The sequence below is a fragment of the Phyllopteryx taeniolatus genome, chromosome 4, assembly GCF_024500385.1.
Source record: "Phyllopteryx taeniolatus isolate TA_2022b chromosome 4, UOR_Ptae_1.2, whole genome shotgun sequence".
In the NCBI taxonomy this organism is placed as follows: domain Eukaryota; kingdom Metazoa; phylum Chordata; class Actinopteri; order Syngnathiformes; family Syngnathidae; genus Phyllopteryx; species Phyllopteryx taeniolatus.
This window is the reverse complement of record NC_084505.1, coordinates 9,234,528-9,255,890: the sequence shown is the minus strand read 5'-3', so window position 1 is coordinate 9,255,890 and position 21,363 is coordinate 9,234,528. Positions and strand designations below refer to the sequence as shown.

The 21,363-nt window shown below is 44.3% G+C and overlaps 1 protein-coding gene across 4 annotated transcripts in view; it reads left to right on the top strand.

Annotated features, from left to right (window-relative positions):
* Window positions 1–21,363, top strand: part of LOC133477526 (nucleosome-remodeling factor subunit BPTF-like) — a 60,664-nt gene that overhangs the window by 9,501 nt on the left and 29,800 nt on the right. For 3 of the 4 annotated variants that reach the window (XM_061772366.1, XM_061772363.1, XM_061772365.1), the window contains exons 3-20: window positions 1,894–1,945; window positions 2,088–2,256; window positions 4,485–4,748; window positions 8,807–8,995; window positions 9,146–9,315; window positions 10,437–10,613; window positions 10,695–10,876; window positions 11,063–11,194; window positions 12,188–12,317; window positions 14,026–14,161; window positions 15,496–15,798; window positions 15,905–17,807; window positions 18,927–19,051; window positions 19,382–19,510; window positions 19,632–19,782; window positions 19,888–19,927; window positions 20,137–20,353; window positions 20,698–20,835. In XM_061772366.1, the coding sequence (XP_061628350.1) occupies window positions 1,894–1,945; window positions 2,088–2,256; window positions 4,485–4,748; window positions 8,807–8,995; window positions 9,146–9,315; window positions 10,437–10,613; window positions 10,695–10,876; window positions 11,063–11,194; window positions 12,188–12,317; window positions 14,026–14,161; window positions 15,496–15,798; window positions 15,905–17,807; window positions 18,927–19,051; window positions 19,382–19,510; window positions 19,632–19,782; window positions 19,888–19,927; window positions 20,137–20,353; window positions 20,698–20,835 (4,607 nt within the window). The remainder of the gene's footprint in view (window positions 1–1,893; window positions 1,946–2,087; window positions 2,257–4,484; window positions 4,749–8,806; window positions 8,996–9,145; window positions 9,316–10,436; window positions 10,614–10,694; window positions 10,877–11,062; window positions 11,195–12,187; window positions 12,318–14,025; window positions 14,162–15,495; window positions 15,799–15,904; window positions 17,808–18,926; window positions 19,052–19,381; window positions 19,511–19,631; window positions 19,783–19,887; window positions 19,928–20,136; window positions 20,354–20,697; window positions 20,836–21,363) is intronic. The other variant, XM_061772364.1, reaches the window with a different exon arrangement.

Sequence of the window (21,363 nt, the reverse complement as noted above, 5' to 3'; positions counted from 1 at the left end):
AATACACTACAAAGACAATATATTTAATGTTCAAACTGATAAACGTACTTGTTTTTAGCAAATAGTCATTAACTTAGAATTTTATGGCTGCAACACGTCCCAAAAAAGCTGGGACAGGGTCATGTTTACAGGGGACAGGGACAGGTCTGATTCTGATTCTGATGTTTACTACTGTGTTACATCACCTTTTCTTTTAACAACAGTCAATAAATGTCTGGGAACTGATGACACTAATTGTTGAAGTTTTTTAGGTGGAATTATTTCCCATTCTTGCTTGATGTACAGCTTTAGCTGTTCAACAGTCCGGGGTCTCCGTTATCATATTTTACGCTTCATAATGCGCCACACATTTTCAATGGGAGACAGGTCTGGACTGCGGGCAGGCCAGTCTAGTACCCGCACTCTTTTACGACGAAGGCACGCTGTTGTAACACGTGCAGAATGTGGTTTGGCATTGTCTTGCTGAAATAAGCAGGGGCATCCATGAAAAATACGATGCTTAGATGGCAGCATATGTTTCTCCAAAATCTGTATGTACCTTTCACCATTAATGGTGCCTTCACAAATGTGTAAGTTACCCATGCCATTGGCACTAACACAGCCCCATACCATCACAGATGCTGCCTTTTGAACTTTGCGTCCATAACAGTCCGGATGGTTCTTTTCCTCTTTGGCCCGGAGGACACGATGTCCACAATTTCCCAAAACAATTTGAAATGTCGACTCGTCGGACCACAGAACACTTTTCCACTTTTCATCAGTCCATCTTAGCTGAGCTCGGGCCCAGAGAAGCCGGCGGCGTATCTGGGTGTTGTTGATAAATGGCTTTTGCTTTGCATAGTAGAGTTTCAAGTTACACTTACGGCTGTAGCGCTGAACTGTATTTACTGACATTGGTTTTCTGAAGTGTTCCTGAGCCCATATGGTGACATCATTTACATATTGATGTCGTTTTTTGATGCAGCGCCGCCTGAGGGATCAAAGATCACGGGCATTCAATGTTGGTTTTCGGCCTTGCCGCTTACATGCAGTGATTTCTCCAGATTATCTGAACCTTTTGATGATATTATGGACCGTAGATGATGAAATCCCTGAATTCCTTGCAATTGTACATTGAGGAACATTGTCCTTAAACTGTTCGACTATTTTCTCACGCACTTGTTCACAAAGAGGTGAACCTCGCCCCATCTTTGCTTGTGAATGACTGAACAATTCAGGGAAGCTCCTTTTCTACCCAATCATGGCAATCACCTGTTCCCAATTAGCCTGTTCAACTGTGGGATGTTCCAAACAGGTCTTTGATGAGCACTCTCAACTTTTTCAGTCTTTTTTGCCACCTGTCCCACCTTTTTTGGAATGTGTTGCAGCCATAAAATTCTAAGTTAATGACTATTTGCTAAAAACAAGTACGTTTATCAGTTTGAACATTAAATATCTTGTCTTTGTAGTGTATTCAATTAAATATAGGTTGAACATGATTTGGAAATCATTGTATTCTGTTTTTATTTATGTTTAATACAACGTCCCGACTTCATTGGAATTGGGGTTGTAGATGTCATGAAGTTAAATCAAGTTGGATCAGGAATCCCGTCATAAGTATGATTGCCTGTATTGCTTTTTAAAGGAATTTAAAACTTAAACATTGAGCGTGTTTGGGGAAATTTGTTTTGTTTTATATATGTAAACCATTGGGGTTCATGACAGTTTGATTTGGTTATTACAATACTGGGTAAAGATTCAGTATGCGCAGGCATCAAAAAGTAGGCTCAACCACAAGTTTATTATTGATTTGACCTGATTTGATTTGATTATTGATATGATTTGTGCCATATCGTCCCATGTCGTCCCATGTCAAAATAATCTGCTGTGTGTCCTCCCCCTTCTCCCCTACAGAGAAGAAGATGGGGAGCAGGAGGATAAAACAATCTGGTACTACAGCACCAAGGTAAGTCATCCATTACGCACGGCAGATGTCTGCTATTCAGTTATTGTATATTATTACAGTATAATTACTGCCTTACTGCTTTTAAAATCTTTAGTGATGTATCTTGGCTTTGACATGGAGTCTCTCCCTCTGTTTGTTCCAGGTCCAGCTAGCTGAGCTCATAGAGCACTTGGATAAGGATTACTGGGAAGCAGACCTCTATGCTGCCCTTGAAGAAATTCGGGATGAGGTTCACACACACATGGATATCACAGAGGACCTAACCAACAAGGCTCGTGGGAACAACAGGTGTTTCCTCAATGTTGCAAATGGTAATGAGCTCAGTCTTTATTCTCTCTTTAAAGGAGACATAATATGAAATTTATTTTTTTCAGAATTTGAAACAATTCACATGTGTGTCTTAATAAAGGGTCTCTGACATTCTTTGGTCAAAATACACAAAAGATTAAGAATTAAAGTTCACTTAACATCGAGATTGATTCTGTCTCATGTAAATGAGCCGCTGTTCACCCACCTTCTCTTCTACGGAGGCTAATGGGCTTTCCCTACCATTATGACCAGGGTTTGGCCGATGACTTGGTCTCAAACAGGACAATGACTCGGTCTCAAACAGGATAGACTAGTCTGAAGACAAAGGCGAGCAGAAAAAGATATAAGAAAACAGAACATTTTCACTCGCGGAGGGAGCACTTCAACACTTCAAAAGCTGTGCTAACATTGCAGCGCTGCTTACCTTTTGTCTTTGACAGCACTCCCATGTAAGAAAACCCACGCAGGCATGGGGAGAACATGCAAACTCGACACAGGCGAGGCCGGATTTGAACCCGGTTCCTCAGAATTGTGAGGCAGATGTGCTAACTAGGCTTTACACAATAAGGATTTTTTTAGGCCGATCACCGATTAGCGAGTTTAAAAAAAACGATAACCGATCCGTAGCAATGTGTCTATTTAAATGACTTGTTCATTTACTGTAACTACTTGTGTACTGCATACTGAGTATCTTCAAAAGTATTCTCCAGTCAGGTCATGTATTCTAAACAGTCAAACCAACATTACAACATGGCAGAAATAAAACGGGAACAATTTGAAAAAAAAATCTGTTGAGTTAGATTTTTATGCTGATTAAAACTAAAATTGGTATGCTGATTCCAAAATTGCAGTCAGTTTTTTACGAGCACTTCGTTTCTTTCTCCACATCTTACCCGCCAGATTAGCAAAATTCCACTGATTAGCTGTAGTAAGACTTGCCCGCTCATTACGATTGGACTCATCGACAGCTACGTGGCAACTTGTTTGTACAGTCACAATTGAGACAGTGGGGTGAGAGGTGTGTGCAGCTTCCAATAGGTCAGTACTATCAATATCTGCAAACAGAAAGCTAGCATAGTAGGAATTAAGAGGATTTGTGCATGCTTTTCTCAACCATGGGCATAGCGTTGTAAATTCTATTTCGTTTTATGCTGGGGTTTTTTTAGTTTTCAAAGCTTGTAACTATTCCATATTAGTGTTTTATTTCCAGAGGTGTATATTTCCTTTGTTCTCACTTTGTTCAAAAACTTGACGTGATAGAAAAATCCAAAGATTTGTTAAAAACAGCTGTCAGACGTAACTCAACAAAAATGGTGTTTTCCAGTGTAATGGGTGCTAACTTACTGTAATTAAATTACTTTATTGTAATAAAATGACTTCACACACACCGAAACATTAGAGCATGATTCGACAGAACGCCAGCATGTTTACGTACAACCGTTAGTGCTGGCACTAGTTTGCTAGGCTACATAGCGTTTTGTTTGCCTGCTTGCGAGCCGTATCATATTAAAAGTACGTGAACATACCTCCAGCAATCCTTGAATGAAAGTCCTCTCCCGAGCACCGGACCATCACCACACGTTTTTCCCCATTTTGTTCTTATCATACACTCGGCGCGATCCATTGTTGTTGTTGTCGCCATGGTAATGAATGTATCAAGATAAAGCCCAGTGATCGTAAAAGACGGATGCGGTGGTATCCGGAATACAAGATTTTATTGTAGTAGTCTGAAATAGTGCAATCGTGAAAGACCAAATTTGTCTTGTAGTCTGAACCAGGCATTATGCGTTGTCTGTCCCACGCCGCAGACGTTTATTTAAATAACTTTATTGGCCGTCAGATATTTACAGTACTACATCAAAAGACATGCGACAAGGCTAAAAATAAACTAGCTTTTCTATTCAAATATACTGTACATTATGGACGCAGAGTAAATGTCTTTTGCGGAGCCAATCAACGACGTCATTGATCGCATCAGCAAATTATGACGTTAAAGCCGATCAGCATAAAATGCTACTTGTCGGCCGATACAGATCAAGCTGATCAGATCGGTGTAGCGCTAACCAGTCGTGCCGCTGATTTAAAGATTATTAGACATGGAAAACTAATTTCCTGCAGGTGTCATTAACCACATCCCTGAGGACGATTGTGATAAAAAAAAATCTAATTGATTGAATTGATGCTTTCAGCTGATATACAAATACTGTTATCTTCCCACACGTTCATCCAGAGGAGATCCTGGAGCGTATCCGAGCCAAGAAGGAGGAAGAACTAAAGGAGGTGAAAAGGCAGGTGGCTGAGGAGGCCCATAAAGCTCGTCTGGAGCAGGAGAAGGACGATGTGGATGTGGAGAAGGATGGTAATGAAGACGCAAAACTGATTGAAGGTGAAGGACAACAGGTTGTCAGCGGCAATGACGAGACCACCAAGGAGGAGAACAAGGAGACAAGTGAAGATGTAGAGGAAGAGAAAAGTGGTGTTGTCAAAACTGGAGGTAATTATTCCTGATGGAGTGTTTCTCAGGGTTCTGTGAAAAACATTGCTTCATGTGAAATAAAAGTAACATTAAAGCATAATTTTATAACCTATAAAACTGGTTCTGAGCCAGCCTTCTTTCTCTTCTGAGCTTTGGAAAAAAAGCATGACAATAATCACGTTGACTTAACCTGGTGGTGGGGCTCGAAGGCCTGCACCCATGGGGCCCGGCCGGGCACAGCCCGAAAGGGTAACGTGGGTCCCCCTTCCCATGGGCTCACCACCTGTGGGAGGGGCCATAGGGGTCGGGTGCAGTGTGAGCTGGGCGGTGGCCGAAGGCGGGGACCTTGGCGATCCGATCCCCGGCTACAGAAGCTGGCTCTAGGGACGTGGAATGTCACCTCTCTGGCAGGGAAGGAGCCCGAGCTGGTGTGTGAGGTCGAGAAGTTCCGACTCGATATAGTCGGACTCTCCTCCACACACACCTGGGGCTCTGGTACCAGTCCTCTCGAGAGGGGTTGGACTCTCTTCCACTCTGGAGTTGCCCATGGTGAGAGGCGCCGAGCAGGTGTGGGTATACTTATTGCCCCCCGGCTCGGCGCCGGTACGTTGGACGAGAGGGTAGCCTCCCTCCGCCTTCGGGTGGGGGGACGGGTCCTGACTGTTGTTTGTGCCTATGCACCAAACAGCAGGTCAGAGTACCCACCCTTTTTGGAGCCCTTGGAGGGGGTGCTGGAGAGCGCTCCCGCTGGGGACTCCATTGTTCTGTTGGGGGACTTCAATGCTCACGTGGGCAATGACAGTGAGACCTGGAAGGGCGCGATTGGGAGGAACGGCCCCCCCGATCAGAACCCAAGCGGTGTTCTGTTATTGGACTTCTGTGCTCGTCACGGATTGTCCATAACGAACACCATGTTCAAGCATAAGGGTGTCCACACGTGCACTTGGCACCAGGACACCCTAGGTCGCAGTTCGATGATCGACTTTGTGGTCGTGTCATCGGACTTGCGGCCGCATGTCTTGGACACTCGGGTGAAGAGAGGGGCGGAGCTGTCAACTGATCACCACCTGGTGGTGAGTTGGCTCCGATGGTGGGGGAAGATGCCGGTCCGACGTGGCAGGCCCAAACGTATTGTGAGGGTCTGCTGGGAACGTCTGGCAGAATCCCCTGTCAGAAGGAGTTTCAACTCCCACCTCCGACAGAACTTTGCTCATGTTCCGGGGGAGGCGGGGGACATCGAGTCCGAGTGGACCATGTTCCGCGCCTCCATTGCTGAGGCGGCCGCCCGGAGCTGTGGCCGTAAGGTGGTCGGTGCCTGTCGTGGCGGCAATCCCCGAACACGTTGGTGGACACCAACGGTGAGGGATGCCGTCAAGCTGAAGAAGGAGTCCTATCGGGCCTTTTTGGCCTGTGGGACTCCTGAGGCAGCTGATGGGTACCGGCTGGCCAAGCGGAATGCAGCTCTGGTGGTCGCTGAAGCAAAAACCCGGGCATGGGAGGAGTTCGGTGAGGCCATGGAGAAAGACTTCCGGACGGCTTCGAGGAAATTCTGGTCCACCATCCGACGTCTCAGGAGAGGAAAGCAGTGCACCACCAACACAGTGTATAGTGGGGATGGGGCGCTGCTGACCTCGACTCGGGACGTTGTGAGTCGGTGGGGAGAATACTTCGAAGACCTCCTCAATTCCACCGACACGCCTTCCCATGGGGAAGCAGAGTGTGGGTTCTCTGAGGCGGGCTCTCCTATCTCTGGGTTCGAGGTCACCGAGGTAGTTAAAAAGCTCCTCGGTGGCAGGGCCCCGGGGGTGGATGAGATTCGCCCGGAGTTCCTAAAGGCTCTGGATGTTGTGGGGCTGTCCTGGTTGACACGCCTCTGCAACATCGCGTGGACATCGGGGACAGTGCCTCTGGATTGGCAGACTGGGGTGGAGGTCCCCCTTTTTAAGAAGGGGGACCGGAGGGTGTGTTCCAACTACAGGGGGATCACACTGCTCAGCCTCCCTGGTAAGGTCTATTCAGGGGTGCTGGAGAGGAGGGTCACTCAGGAAGTCGAATCTCAGATTCAGGAGGAGCAGTGTGGTTTTCGTCCTGGCCGTGGAACAGTGGACCAGCTCTACACCCTCGGCAGGGTCCTCGAGGGTGCATGGGAGTTCGCCCAACCAGTCTACATGTGTTTTGTGGACTTGGAGAAGGCGTTCGACCGTGTCCCTCGGGGAGTCCTGTGGAGAGTGCTTCGGGAGTATGGGGTACCGAACCCCCTGATACGGGCTGTTCGGTCCCTGTACGACCGGAGTCAGAGTTTGGTCCGCATATCCGGCAGTAAGTCGGACTCGTTCCCGGTGAGGGTTGGACTCCGCCAAGGCTGCCCTTTGTCGCCGATTCTGTTCATAACTTTTATGGACAGAATTTCTAGGCGCAGCCAAGGCGTAGAGGGGGTCCGGTTTGGTGGCCTCAGTATTGCATCTCTGCTTTTTGCAGATGATGTGGTTCTGTTGGCTTCATCAAGCCGTGACCTCCAACTCTCATTGGAGCAGTTCGCAGCCGAGTGTGAAGCGGCTGGGATGAGAATCAGCACCTCCAAATCTGAGACCATGGTCCTCATTCGGGAAAGGGTGGAATGCCATCTCCAGGTCGGGGATGAGATCCTGCCCCAAGTGGAGGAATTCAAGTATCTTGGGGTCTTGTTCACGAGTGAGGGAAGAATGGAACGGGAGATCGACAGGCGGATCGGTGCAGCGTCTGCAGTGATGCGGACTTTGTATCGGTCCGTTGTGGTAAAGAAAGAGCTAAGCCGAAAGGCGAAGCTCTCCATTTACCGGTCGATCTTCGTTCCTACCCTCACCTATGGTCATGAGCTGTGGGTCGTGACCGAAAGAACAAGATCCCGGATACAAGCGGCCGAAATGAGTTTCCTCCGCAGGGTGTCTGGGCTCTCCCTTAGAGATAGGGTGAGAAGCTCGGTCATCCGGGAGGATCTCAGAGTAGAGCCGCTACTCCTCCGCATTGAGAGGAGCCAGATGAGGTGGCTGGGGCATCTGATTCGGATGCCTCCCGGACGCCTCCCTGGTGAGGTGTTCCGGGCATGTCCCACCGGGAGGAGACCCCGGGGACGACCCAGGACGCGCTGGAGAGACTACATCCTTCGGCTGGCCTGGGAACGCCTCGGGATCCCCCCGGAAGAACTGGATGAAGTGGCTGGGGAGAGGGTAGTCTGGGCGTCCCTGCTGAAGCTATCCGACCCGGTTAAGCGGTAGAGAATGGATGGATGGATGGAAGTTTCAGCCTCATCTCTCAATCTGATTCTCTTTTCACCTCCAAGGCATTCTGAGCTAACTCTTCCTTTAAAATAACCCCTACTGCATTTCTCTTCCCATCTTCACCATGGTAAAATAAAATAATAATAAAACTAATGTTTTTGTTGTCTTCATGCAACATTCATAAATGGGGACTTCACATTGTACAAAACTGGAATTAGGACACTGAGAAAGGTTCTGTGTCGCCTGGAGTGCAGGAATACAAAAGTGCGATAAATGTGTTACTTTAACATATTTTTGTTATGAAATTCTCAAAATTAACATGTTAAAGTCCCAGCCCTATTAATAATAAATGCTGTATTAATTTGGCTTGGGGAATCGCAATACATAAATACTATGCTCCATTTGAAATTTGTGCTTGAACTTTGAAATGTTCCTTGTCCTTGAATATAGGCTGAGCATCTGATTACACACAACTTTGGAATTTCATCTCGGTTCTGTTCCCTACACTCTATCTCGTTGTTATTTTATAGATAATGATTGGTTCCTTTGGGTTGACCTGTCAGTCAGTGCTTGCATCTACTCAGTGTGGCCACAAGAGGAGGCCATAGCCCTAACTCAAAGAGTGTTGTCCCGTCGAGCTGCTCAAGCAAGAGGTCCCCATATATTGATCGCAGCTCCGACTCCACTTACCTTTTTAAAGTACACTCATGGCAATCAAGGCTGGCATGTTAATATTGCTTCACTCAAAATTAGCAGTGTTAATGTGATTAAATCACAACTAGTGTTTTTTGTCTCCCCCCCCCCCCCCCCCCCGCAAAGTAGAACACCCATCATCAGACTGTGTTACTGTCACTGGCGATAGTCTCCCAAGTCTGAGCCATCCCAACCAGATGATTGAGGAGAACAGTAGTAGCAGCATGGGCATCATGGTCCCACCCAGGGGCCCTGAACCTCCGGACCTGGCTGACAAGTCCTCCCAGTCATCTCTGGCAAGCGTCGAGGACACAGGTAAGAAACAATAACATTTCAATACAATGTGCTCTACCAACATGCTCTCGGGAGAATTAAATTGTGTATGAGAGGTTAAAAAGTTTGGACATCGCGATGTAAATTACTTGCTCTTTCTGTCTTTAACTAAAACTCACATTGTGTTTGCAGGAGATGGTAAAGATTCCACTAATGGTGAGTGTCTTGGTGGTAAGAAGTCATCTGCAACTCGTATGGTGACCCGCTTGAGGAACCCAGAGAGCAAGTTGAGCCAGATGAAGAGCCAACAGGTGGCTGCTGCCATTCATGAAGCCAACAGGGGCTTCAAGGAGGGAAAAGAAGTGAGAAAACATAAATGACACTGTCTTCGGGTGTTGAATCAGGAGCAGAAGTACTTGTATCAAAATATGTTGAGGGGAAAAATGTACTGTAGGAATTTACTAACAGGTCCAATTTATTCAAATAGCTAGTAGCTTTTCCATTCAATTTACTATACTGTTTCTTGGGTGTGTACTGGGTAGTCTTCCAAAATTCTGTGTCCAGCCATCACTTATCTTCACCAAGTCAGGCTGCCAAGTCGTGCTGAGAAACTCTGTGTGGAGCCATTTGTTAGGTAAATTAGAGGAATTGTGATGCAAAATAGGCCAAAATTCAGTTCAATTCAAAACATAAACTAAATTTAAACACATTTCAAGTCTTTCAACCGCAATAGCACAAAATTACCAATGGGTCCAATTATCTTAAAAAGGATGAGGTGGCATTTAAATGAAAAGTGCCATTCTGCTGGAAAAACACACTGAAGAAAATAAAACGGACCGATAAGAGGAATGAGGCGGCACGGTGACCGACTGGTTAAGAGCGTCAGCCTCACAGTTCAGAGGACCGGGGTTCAATCCCAGGCCCCGCCTGTGTGGAGTTTGCATGTTTTCCCCGTGCCTGCGTGGGTTTTCTCCGGGCACTCTGGTTTTCTCCCACATCCCAAAAACATGCATTTATTGGAGACTCTAAATTGCCCGTAGGTGTGACTGTGAGTGCGAATGGTTGTTTGTTTATATGTGCCCTGCGATTGGCTGGCAACCAGTTCCAGGGTGTACCCCGCCTCCTGTCCGATGATAGCTGGGATAGGCTCCAGCACGCCCGCGACCCTAGTGAGGAGAAGCGGCTCAGAAAATGGATGGATGGATGGATGAGGAATCTAAGCAAAATGCGTATAAACGCGACCAACAATCAAAGTTGCATTCCATCAAATAAGAAACACATTTATTTTATCATACAGATAAATGCACAAACATTTTAAAGGCAACGTAACAAAAAGACTAGAACAGCAATGTAAACTCGAAATGTATTAATTATTAATACAATGCCTGAAGCAATTGTACATGATTTTGAGCATGCTGTGTCAAGCACTTTATTATATTAAAAACACTTATCAATCTCAAAACATTTCTTTCACTGTCTATAGATTCTAGTAGTAAATGCACAAGGTGATGTCACCCGTGTAAGCACACGCAGCAAGGAGGTGGTGATGAAAGGGACGCTTTGCCAATACTTTAAGCTCGGTCAGGAGGGCAAATATCGTGTGTATCATAACCAGTACAGCACAAACACCCTGGCCCTCAACAAGCACCAGCACAGAGAGGCAAGTCACACTCTGTACTCACAAAACACAACCTTCGACCTTCCCATAGCTTCTCTTATGATTTCAACACACGTTCACCAGGATCACGACAAAAGGCGACATCTCTCCCACAAGTTCTCCATGACTCCAGCAGGGGAATTCAAGTGGAATGGGTCTATCCACGGTTCCAAGCTCATCACCATCTCTACAATAAGGCTCACCATCATCCAGCTGGAGAACAATGTTCCATCTCCATTCATGCACCATAACTGGGCCTCACACAGGTATGGATCCAAGCGGAGCATCACGTAGCGATCATGTAGCACCTTATACCCTACCCGTGTTGCCTATCTTGAGCGTGTTCTCTTGGTGCTGGTGCCGTCTTTCAGTGATTACTGACTTTGTTGTACAAAAAAAACACACTGTTGGTCCAAAAGTAAAGAGGTGTTTAGAAACGGTTTGTTTTACAGGACAAACTGGATCAAAGCAGTACAGATGTGCAGTAAGGCCAGAGAGTTTGCCCTTGCTCTGGCCATCATGGAGTGTGCCATCAAGCCTGTGGCAACCATGCCAGTCTGGAAGGACTCACTTGGCCACACCAGGTACACATACTAGGCTATCAACAGTTTGTTATTTTTGCATGTGTAGCGCAAAATATAAGTATTCTAATTGAAAAAATTACTGTCGTTGGCACAATTAGCAGATTTGGTCAAAATGTTAAGGGGAAAGTAATGAATGGACCAAAAATAAATGTACATAATGGTGTCCTTTCATATAAACTGTAGCACTTTCACAATTTTAGTTTGAAATGAAAACACTGATGTCTTCCTGTAGCTGCAAACACTGATATATTGAACCAAGCATTCAGTTAATGGACAAAGGGAGTGTGTAGTCAGTCGGGCCATTTCAGAAGGCAGTGGTGATCCTGACCAGATCAAAAGGCCCACCCTCGCCGCGAAGAATAATATTTAGACTGCAGGTCCACTACTAGTACTCCCCACTTATGCCTCTCAGTGACCACTGCTTCAACACAATGCCAACATTTCAGAGTTGGAACCAGCAAATGAGCATCTGAGCATTCCATGATTAGAGAAGAGAGATAGGCCATACCATAGCTACTGAGAGGTGTTTCTAATATTCTGCTCTTCCCGGGTAGTTTAAAATAAAAAATAAACTAAAATATTTTGTGTATTGTCGTTATTTATAGAGTAATTTAAACCAAAAATAGTTGCCTCTCATCCACTTGAGAAAAATAGAAACCGCCCTCAAATAGATGCCTACCTCTCCCATCAGAAAAAAATGTGTCGTGACAATTATCTCAGTTCATAGACACGATTTTTCACATGCAGTGATTAAGGGAGTAACAGAGCAAAGAGCCTATTTAGTGGATGTCATTACATTGTTAAGGTGTGTCCAGAATATATATTTTCAATTTCGGTAAATTGTCTCAAGGTTTTCACTGCATTAGAAAGGTTTCAAGCAGATACAAGTCGCCGTTAAAACTGAGTTTGTCAACCAATATACTTGTTATCATACAAAGCATGTTTATTTTGCTATGAAACAATTAATTACATTTACAATTTATTATTTGTCAGGTTAAACCGCATGACTTCCATGGAGCGTGAGGAGAAAGAGAAAGTAAAGAAAAGGGAGAAGAAGCTGGAGGATGAGGAGACGATGCAACAGGCCACCTGGGTCAAATACACTTTTCCAATTAAACACCAGGTTGGTCACATTTTCTGAAACCTTCATGGATTTTGTACAATTGTGTTGTATTTGCCGATGTGGAGCTAATATTTTGAGATAATCCACTGGAATTGACTCCCATGCTTATTGCTAATATAATTACTTTTTTCAACTGAACCCTCTTTTAAATGGTGTACAGTGGGTACGGAAAGTATTCAGACCCCCTTAAAATTTTCACTGTTTGTTATATTGCAGCCATTTGCTAAAATAATTTAAGTAAATGTTTTCCCTCATTAATGTACACACAGCACCCTATATTGACAGAAAAAAAACAGAATTGTTGAAATTTTTGCAGATTCATTAAAAACGAAAAACTGAAATATCACACAGCCATAAGTATTCAGACCCTTTGCTGTGACACTCATATATTTAACTCGGGTGCTATCCATTTCTTCTGATCATCCTTGAGATGGTTCTGCACCTTCATTGGAGTCCATCTGTGTTTGATTATACTGATTGGACTTGATTAGGAAAGCCACACACCTGTCTATGTAAGACCTTACAGCTCACAGTGCATGTCAGAGAAAAGGAGAATCATGAGGTCAAAGGACCTGCCTGAAGATCTCAGAGACAGAATTGTGGCAAGGCACAGATCTGGCCAAGGTTACAAAAACATTTCTGCTGCACTTAAGGTTCCTAAGAGCACAGTGGCCTACATAATCCTTAAATGGAAGACGTTTGCGACGACCAGAACCCTAGAGCTGGCAGTCCGGCCAAACTGAGCAATCGGGGGAGAAGAGCCTTGGTGAGAGAGGTAAAGAAGAACCCTAAGATGTTGTGGCTGAGCTCCAGCGGTGCAGTCGGGAGCTGGGAGAAAGTTCTAGAAGGTCAACCATCCCTGCAGCCCTCCACCAGTCGGCGCTTTATGGGAGAGTGGGCCGACGGAAGCCTCTCTTCAGCCCGCATGGAGTTGGCAAAAAAATACCTGAAGGACTCCAAGATGGTGAGAAATAAGATTCTCTGGTCTGATGAGCCCAAGATAGAACTTTTCGGCCTTAATTCTAAGCGGTATGTGTGGAGAAAACCAGGCACTCCTCCTCACCTATCCAATACAGTCCCAACAGTGAAGCATGGTGGTGGCAGCATCATGCTGTGGGGGTGTTTGTCAGCTGCAGGGACAGGACGACTGGTTGCGAATGGCAGAGAATCCCCAAATCCAGGTGTGGAAAAACTTGTTGCATCATTCCCAAAAAGACTCATGGCTATATTAGCTCAAAAGGGTGCTTCTACTAAATACTGAGCAAAGGGTCTGAATACTTATGGCGGTGTGATATTTCAGTTTTTCTTTTTTGATAAATCTGCAAAAATTTCAAAAATTCAGTTTTTTTCTGTCACTATGAGGTGATGTGTGTCCATTAATGAGGAAAAAGTTAACTTAAATGATTTTAGCAAATGGCTGCAATATAACAAAGAGTGAAAAATTTAAGTGGGTCTGAATACTTTCCGTACCCACTGTATGTACATACTTGTGATCTATGTGTGACCGTCACTGATGATTGAGCTCTGATAGGGGTTGTGCCTTCAGCAGTTGGTGGTCAGCAACCAAACATCCTTCTTCCCGCTCTCCCACTGTCTTTTCACCTTCATGCCACACATTTTTTTTCTTTCTTCCAAATAACCTCACTGTTGACTCTTCCGCTACAATTTATGCTCCTCCTCATTCCTTCTCTTTCTGTCCTCCATGAAGGTGTGGAAACAGAAAGGTGAGGAGTATCGTGTTACCGGCTATGGCGGCTGGAGTTGGATTAGTAAAACCTATGTCCAGAGGTTTCTCCCAAGACTTCCTGGCAACACCAATGCCAACTACCGCCAAGATCTTGAAGGTCTGGAAAAATAAATAAATAAATATTTGTGGAGGGTCGGGGTAGGGTTGGTAGAGATAAATTGTTTTGGTTTTAGGACTGAGGATTGTTTGGTGCCGCACTCTTACATGTACCCCTTTTCCGCTACACAGTACCTACTCAGCTCACCAAGGCTATATTCACAATTGGTGATTTTCCACTGGCAAAAGCAAATACTGCAAGTTTGTAGTTCTAGTAAGTCAGGCTGATCCATCAGTGCTGTAACACTGTAACATTTAAGGATGCACAGCAGAAATGGAAAAAATAAACACGTATCCAAACGTTACCTTACCCAGTTACTGTGCAGTATCTCTGGACACTGCAGTATTATACTCCACAATCTCTGCTTTCCTGTAGCGCTCTGTTTTTGTTTGTTTGTTTTGCTGCACTCGGTCTCCTCTTGAATAATATATGTCTCCTTACTCTGGTCCACAGCCACTTGCTAAGAAGTAAACAGAGGAGACCCACCTTTGTTGAAGTTTGTTAACATGTCCCATTCCACCATTTGTAATTTACCACTGTTTTATTTCAAAAGGAAAACTAACTGTCCCAAAGGCTAATAGAGCTGGTACTGTGCAGTGGGAAAGTGGGTTTCTTTTTGCAAAAGGGCCTGCTAAAATTCCTCCCTCCTCTTCCCCCAAATCACTGCCATTAAGTCCAGGTTAACTCACTAAATACATCCATCCATCCCATCCATTTTCCATACCGCTTATCCTCACTAGGTTTATGGGCTTGCTGGAGCCTATCCCAGCTGACTCTGGGCAAGAGGCGGGAACTGGGTATACCCTGAACTGGTCGCCAGCCAATTGCAGGGGATATATAGACAAACAATCATTCACACTCACATTCACACCAATGGGCAATTTAGAGTATTCAGTTAACCTACCATGCAGTTTTTTGGGATGTGGGAGGAATCCGGAATACCCGGAGAAAACCCATGCAGGCACGGGGTGAACATGCAAACTCCACACAGGATTTAAACTCGGATCCTCACATCTGTGAGGCAGATGTGCTAAGCAGTCATCTACCGTGCCGCCTCACTTAATACAGTAACTGAAATTTCTAGGTTCTTGCAAATGTTCTGCTTTTCGGATAGTACACTTTCAAGAGTAAACCTTACTCAAACATCTTGTTTGAAAATGTCAAAGCTAGGGGCTGATTGTGTTTATGCTCATCCTTTTATTTTAAAGAGAGTTCATAAATAAATATATGCATACATATCGTATTAAAATGTGGGATGCAATCAGTGATAGTCATGTCGGTGGACAACAATTTTATTTTACTTTGAATGTATTTTGTCTTTTTCTGTTCCGAAGGTGCTAAACTTGGCCTGAACTGCACTCTTTTGGATTTGGGTCGACGACCCACTGCCCATGCGCCTGAAGCTCAGGGAGTCTCTGGCTTGAACAGTTATATAGCAGATAAAGACTCATCGACACCCTCCAAACCTGCCCCAGACAATCAGGTGCGAGATGATGTTTTGGAGTCTAGTAAAAAGATTGAAGAGGAAAAGAAAGAAGCTGTGTGTGAAATGGAAACATCTGAGGAACTGCCTGTTGACAACTCACCAGCCAAGATGGAGTTGGATTCCCCGAACCTGAAATTAGAAGATGAGCTAAGTAAGAACATAAAAATTCAAGTATTTGAAGACTTTTTTATTGGTCATCTATTGTCATAGAGAAAATTTCAATGTCGGTCCTCGATAACAACGTCCTTTTCCCCCAGTGTCCAATATTAAGGAAGAGTCTGGAAAGGAGGAGCTTACAGATGACCCCCTTCGTCCTTTTTACTACGATGTGGTGGATGTCAGTAAGGGCTTCCTCACCCGCATTGCATACAAGAAGAAGGTCAAGTCCTCCAAACTTGATAGCCTGCTGGAGCGGCGAGCGAAGCAGCACACGATTGAAGAGAAGACGAAGCCATCCAAACCCAAGACCACTCAACCTCGTTCACCTTCCTCCTCAACACCACCACTGGACACCCCAGTCCGGGTACGGTCACCACTTAGGCCCCAGGCTCTGGGTCAGACACAGCTCAAAGTGGGTGAAGGAATTGAAGGTGACAGTCAGGATGGAGTCTCTAGAACTACAGAAGACTTAGATGCTCACCTTTCTTCTGTTCCTGATTCAACACCCAAAGAGAGTTGCAGTTCAGATACAGAAAGAGATTCTTCCTCACCACAAAACCAAACCATCACATTGTCCCAGAAATTTGAGGTAGATTTAGAAGAAAGGACTATGGGGCCAAAAGATTGCTCTTCAGAGCAACACACAGCCAGTGCTCATTTAGATGCTATCAATGATGGGGTTATCGAATGTATAGGGTCTGAGGTACCTAACGTGGACTCGGGTAGAAAGACGGACTTAGTAAGGACACAAAAAGTTGTTGACCAAATAAACAACGAGATTACATCTCTTCCTAAATCAACGCAGCAAAGTCCAGAGACATTAAGTTCAGTGGATCTAGCCACTGATATAAATGGCACGGGGCCTGATGAAAACCAGGAAAATATTCAAGATGCTGAGGGCCCCACTTCTCCTGCTTCAATTTCTCCTTTTCCTCAGATAAATGGTAAGGATGGTTTAGGGGGTGATGTCCTGTTGAGTAACTCTGTGGTAAGTCCAAATAATGGCGTGCTGACTAACAATACCAAGGTGAACAGCATTCGTCAAGTAGAAGGCGAAGGCATTTTACAAAAGAACAGCACACAACAAAAACCTTTGGTAAATGGAGATTTGGCTCTCATGAACAAAAGTATACGTGCTGCAGAAAAGGAGCCGACCCCTACAGAAACATTTAAGAGTAACATAATGGCATTGGATCAGGATTACAAACCTCCTCTGAAGATATCAAAGCTGGAAAACAACATAGATGTTCTTGAAGCTCATACCCCGAGCTCTCTGCAGCACAACAGCTCATCAGACACTAAAGCCACGCCAGCAGTCAAGATCATCAGAATGGCGCCCTCGCCTATACCTCCAGCAGAAGAGTCCAGTTTGAGTGATGAGTTTGCAGAGAACAGTGAGCGAGAAACAACACCACCATTGAAGACGTTGATCACCGAGGTAACAACCACCTCCACAACCACCACTGCAGTGGTTTCCACAGAGACGAGGACACTGCCATTGAACGCATCTGTAGAATCTGCAATGCCAGTTGTGTCGACAACAGAGAGCGCAGTGTCCACCCTCACTACCATGACCAGAACGACCGTGACCAAAATCTCTTCCTCTTGTCCGTCAGAAGACAGCCAGAGTGACATAATGGCACAACAACAGGAGACCACCCTTTCATCCTCCATCAGTAGATCAACAACTGACACCAGTAGTACAATGTCCGTATCACGCGTAGAAATATTCCAGGATGACTCAACAACCAGGGGCCGAGTACGCCTCCGCAAATTCTCCCGCACCAAGAAGGTGCGCTCTGACACGGCACTTCCTTCTTATCGCAAGTTTGTCACCAAGAGCAGCCGCAAGAGCATTTTTGTGTTGCCGCACGACAACTTGAAGGTGCTAGCAAGGCGGGGAGGATTCCGTGAGGTGGCCGTGTTCAACTATAACGCCAAGCCGGCCCAGGATATTTGGCCTTATCCTTCCCCCAGGCCCACATTTGGCATCACCTGGAGGTAAGTTATGTCTCTCCATTTTGAGCCACTCGGGAACTTTTCATTTTACTCTTTACACAAAGCACAAAAGAAATTGTAAAAATCATATTAGCAGGAAAAAAGTATAACATTCTCTGTAAAAATTATCCCACCTAACCCTAATAAAAACAGAGTAGATTATTTTCCCTGATGTATATTTTTTAAACATTGCATATTTCAACAGACTGACAGAGTTCCAAGAAGTTGCCTTTTCAATTGCTTGATTAAAAAATATAAAATATATAAAGAATATAGGCTGGGATTCACTGTTAATGTTTTATATTCTTAACAGTATGAAGCTATAAACTTGGCTTTTGTTCCCAATCTGGGTGTTTTGTAACATGCTTAATTTTTAACACCTTTAAGTTGTATTTAGTGTTGTGAGATTTTCATACATTTTTGATTCACATTCGTATGAATGATAGTCACCAGGATGTCATATTTCTTAATTTACTTCAATTGCACTTCTTAAAAGAATACAATACCTATAACAAAATGCTAAACATACAACTTCCATCAATTTTAGTGAGGTCCTTTTGAGTCATTTCTGCATATTTTGACTTACTTCACCTCTCTTCCCCTTCTCTGCACGCACCAATACAATGCTGAGTCTGTATTCTTTGCTTGCTAAGCTTACACGTGGGAAAGAAATTATACACACACTATGATTTTAGAAAATAATAAATTGAATGCGAATGGTGACAAGTGTTTAAATATTTATAAACTGGATTAGTTTTGTAATTTAATACGGGTGTGTGTTCCAACTGCCAACAGCCTGCATGGTCAAAGATAATATCCGTTTCCTGAGTTCTAAACAAGCTTATGAAATTAATTACTGTACTAAGTGGATATTTGTTGTTCCGTTTACATAATGGAAATAGTTGCGTATAAAAGCATCACCCAAACATCATCCTGCTGTTTGCATTCCCAAACACAGAGTGAGTCACTGGCAATCCTGCTGTTATGCCACACTGATGGAATATGTGACACCAGACAGACAAGAATACCAGATACATCTCCTTCGACAACCACACAACCAGCTTCTCGTCCTACGAGTTTGCTCCCTTTTCAAAAACAAGCACAATTGTATTTTGTATGCAGGTATCGCCTGCAGACTGTGAACACTTTGGCTGGTGTGAGTCTGATGCTTAGACTGCTCTGGGCCTGTTTGAGATGGGACGACATGGCTGTAAAGCCATCCGCGGCTGTCGGTACGACACGAACAGGTAGAGCTACCCTCCACCCCCACCCCAAATAAGTTTTTTTTCTGGGAGCACTCAAAAATTAAGTGATGATGGTACTGTATGATATTTTGAGATTTTCATCTAGATTTTTACTATTTCCAGATACCAGAAATAAGGTTTGTTTGTGTGTGTGCTTGTGCACTCTTGATATGTCTTTCATTCCTACGTTGAAACAAAGAAACACACAGAATGAAATACAAACATCCGTCTCCTGTGGCTGACACAGGTGTTATGTTGGAGAACATTTCCTCCATTTTTCGGGCTCTCCTCACCGTCATACCAACCCAGCCCTATCCCCACTCATTACCACAGAGACGTCAGACACAGAAATCACCACCACAGAGATCATCAAACGGCGTGATGTGGGACCATACGGCATACGCTCGGAGTACTGCATCCGCAAAATTATCTGCCCACTGGGAAATCCTGAGACACCCAAAGGTAAATATGCTCTTTTATTCAAGACAATCTTTATTGAGTAGTTCGATATTTAAAAAGACATGATTTCTTTACTTAATTAATCATCAGTTAAACCCTAAACAACTTGTGTTCACCATTACAGAAACCCACACCCCACAGAGGAAAGGGCTGCGCTCCAGTGCCTTACGTCCCAAGAAACCCGAACCTCCCAAGCAGACGGGCCCCGTGGTGATCGAGACGTGGGTTGCTGAAGAGGAGCTTGACCTCTGGGAGATCAGAGCTTTCTCTGAAAGGTCAGAATAAGATACTTATTACATTGTGTCACTGGTGAAATAAATGCTGTTAAACTCATTAGAAAATCACGAATGGTTGTTTAAAATGTTCTTTCTCTTACCTAGGGTTGAGAAAGAGAAAGCTCAGGCAGCTGAACAAGCCAAGGTGAGAGGTTTGATATTGTCGTTATTGTCCCACTAAACAAACCCAGGAGATTAGTTGGAACATTTGAGCTGACTTTATTATAGGAACCAAGATGTTTTTAACTTTTTGCTTCAAATACGTGATCATAAAGAACTAGAGAATGCATTTCTAGTTTATTCCTATTAGCCTGTTTTTGTCTTCAGCTCATATATACATTTTTATGTTTTCAGAAACGTCAGGAGCAGAAACCAGGCTCGGTCACTGTCACTCCAACAGGAACACCCGCCGTGACGCCTAAGGTCATGGTGGCTTCACTGTCAGGCCAGGGTACACCGAGTGCCAAGGTGTTGCTGTCCTCAAAGATGGGCACACCTGTCAAATATCAGCAGACCAAGAACTTTCAGCAGTCGTTTGCCACGTGGATCAAACAAAGTCAAAACTCCCCAGGTTCTGCATTGAAAGTCTTGAAAATGTTTGAATTTGGTAGAAAGTGATAAAATATTTTGCTTGTTAGATTGAGAAATTAAATAAAACATATGGCCATAAACCTGCACATAATATATATAGTTTATTAAAATCATGGACGGAGGGCTACTAAATGCAAGTACATTTGCAACAATGTACGAGTTATTAGCAAGTTAATGGCCACTGAATCATATTTTCAGTGATTTATGTCATCATGATCATGGATGTTTATAATGTGATTATTGTAGCTTTTTACAAGTCTATCGCAGTCATGAGCGTAGTCATTACAATATTATGTTTGCTGAATTTTGTGTCTACTTACACAGAGACCACGGTGACCACGACTGGTGGACACACATTTCACATTACAGGAACCACGGTGGGTGGCAAGGTAGTGACCACCAAGCTGCCTCTTCCAGCCAACAGCAAGCTCATCACAGTCAACATGGGAACTTCACAAGGAGGTACACCGGCTTTCATTAACTCACACCAAAGAGGCAGACAAAGGTGTAAAAAGTTATGTTTATATAGTGTAAGTGGTGGCACAATTCAAAGGTTTCTAATGTAGCCACTGATTCACTGTGTTGTGCACGCCAACGCCATTGTGGTGTTGTCTTAGTTTCCGCCCGCCCTTTGAGTCACCAGCTTACTTTAGCACGGGTCATCATCATGTCTGGATGGGCCCTAGCAGCATAGTAATATAATGGAAGTTAGCTATTTTGGTACACTTGTTTAGTCTAGGCCTTTCAATTTTAACTGGAATTTAGCTTTTCTTAAAGAGGCAGTAAGCAGGCCCAAAAAATGGCGTGTAAATTTGACACACCACAGACGAAAGTAATGTTCACAAGCCTACCAAATTTCAATGAAGAAAAAAAATCACTAAGTATATAAAATCAGGTTTCAAATCTTGAATACTGGTCGTGTTGAATGGATTCGCCAAAAGGAATCAAACATACTGAGTGGGTGATAGCTTATACGATGTATAATCACAT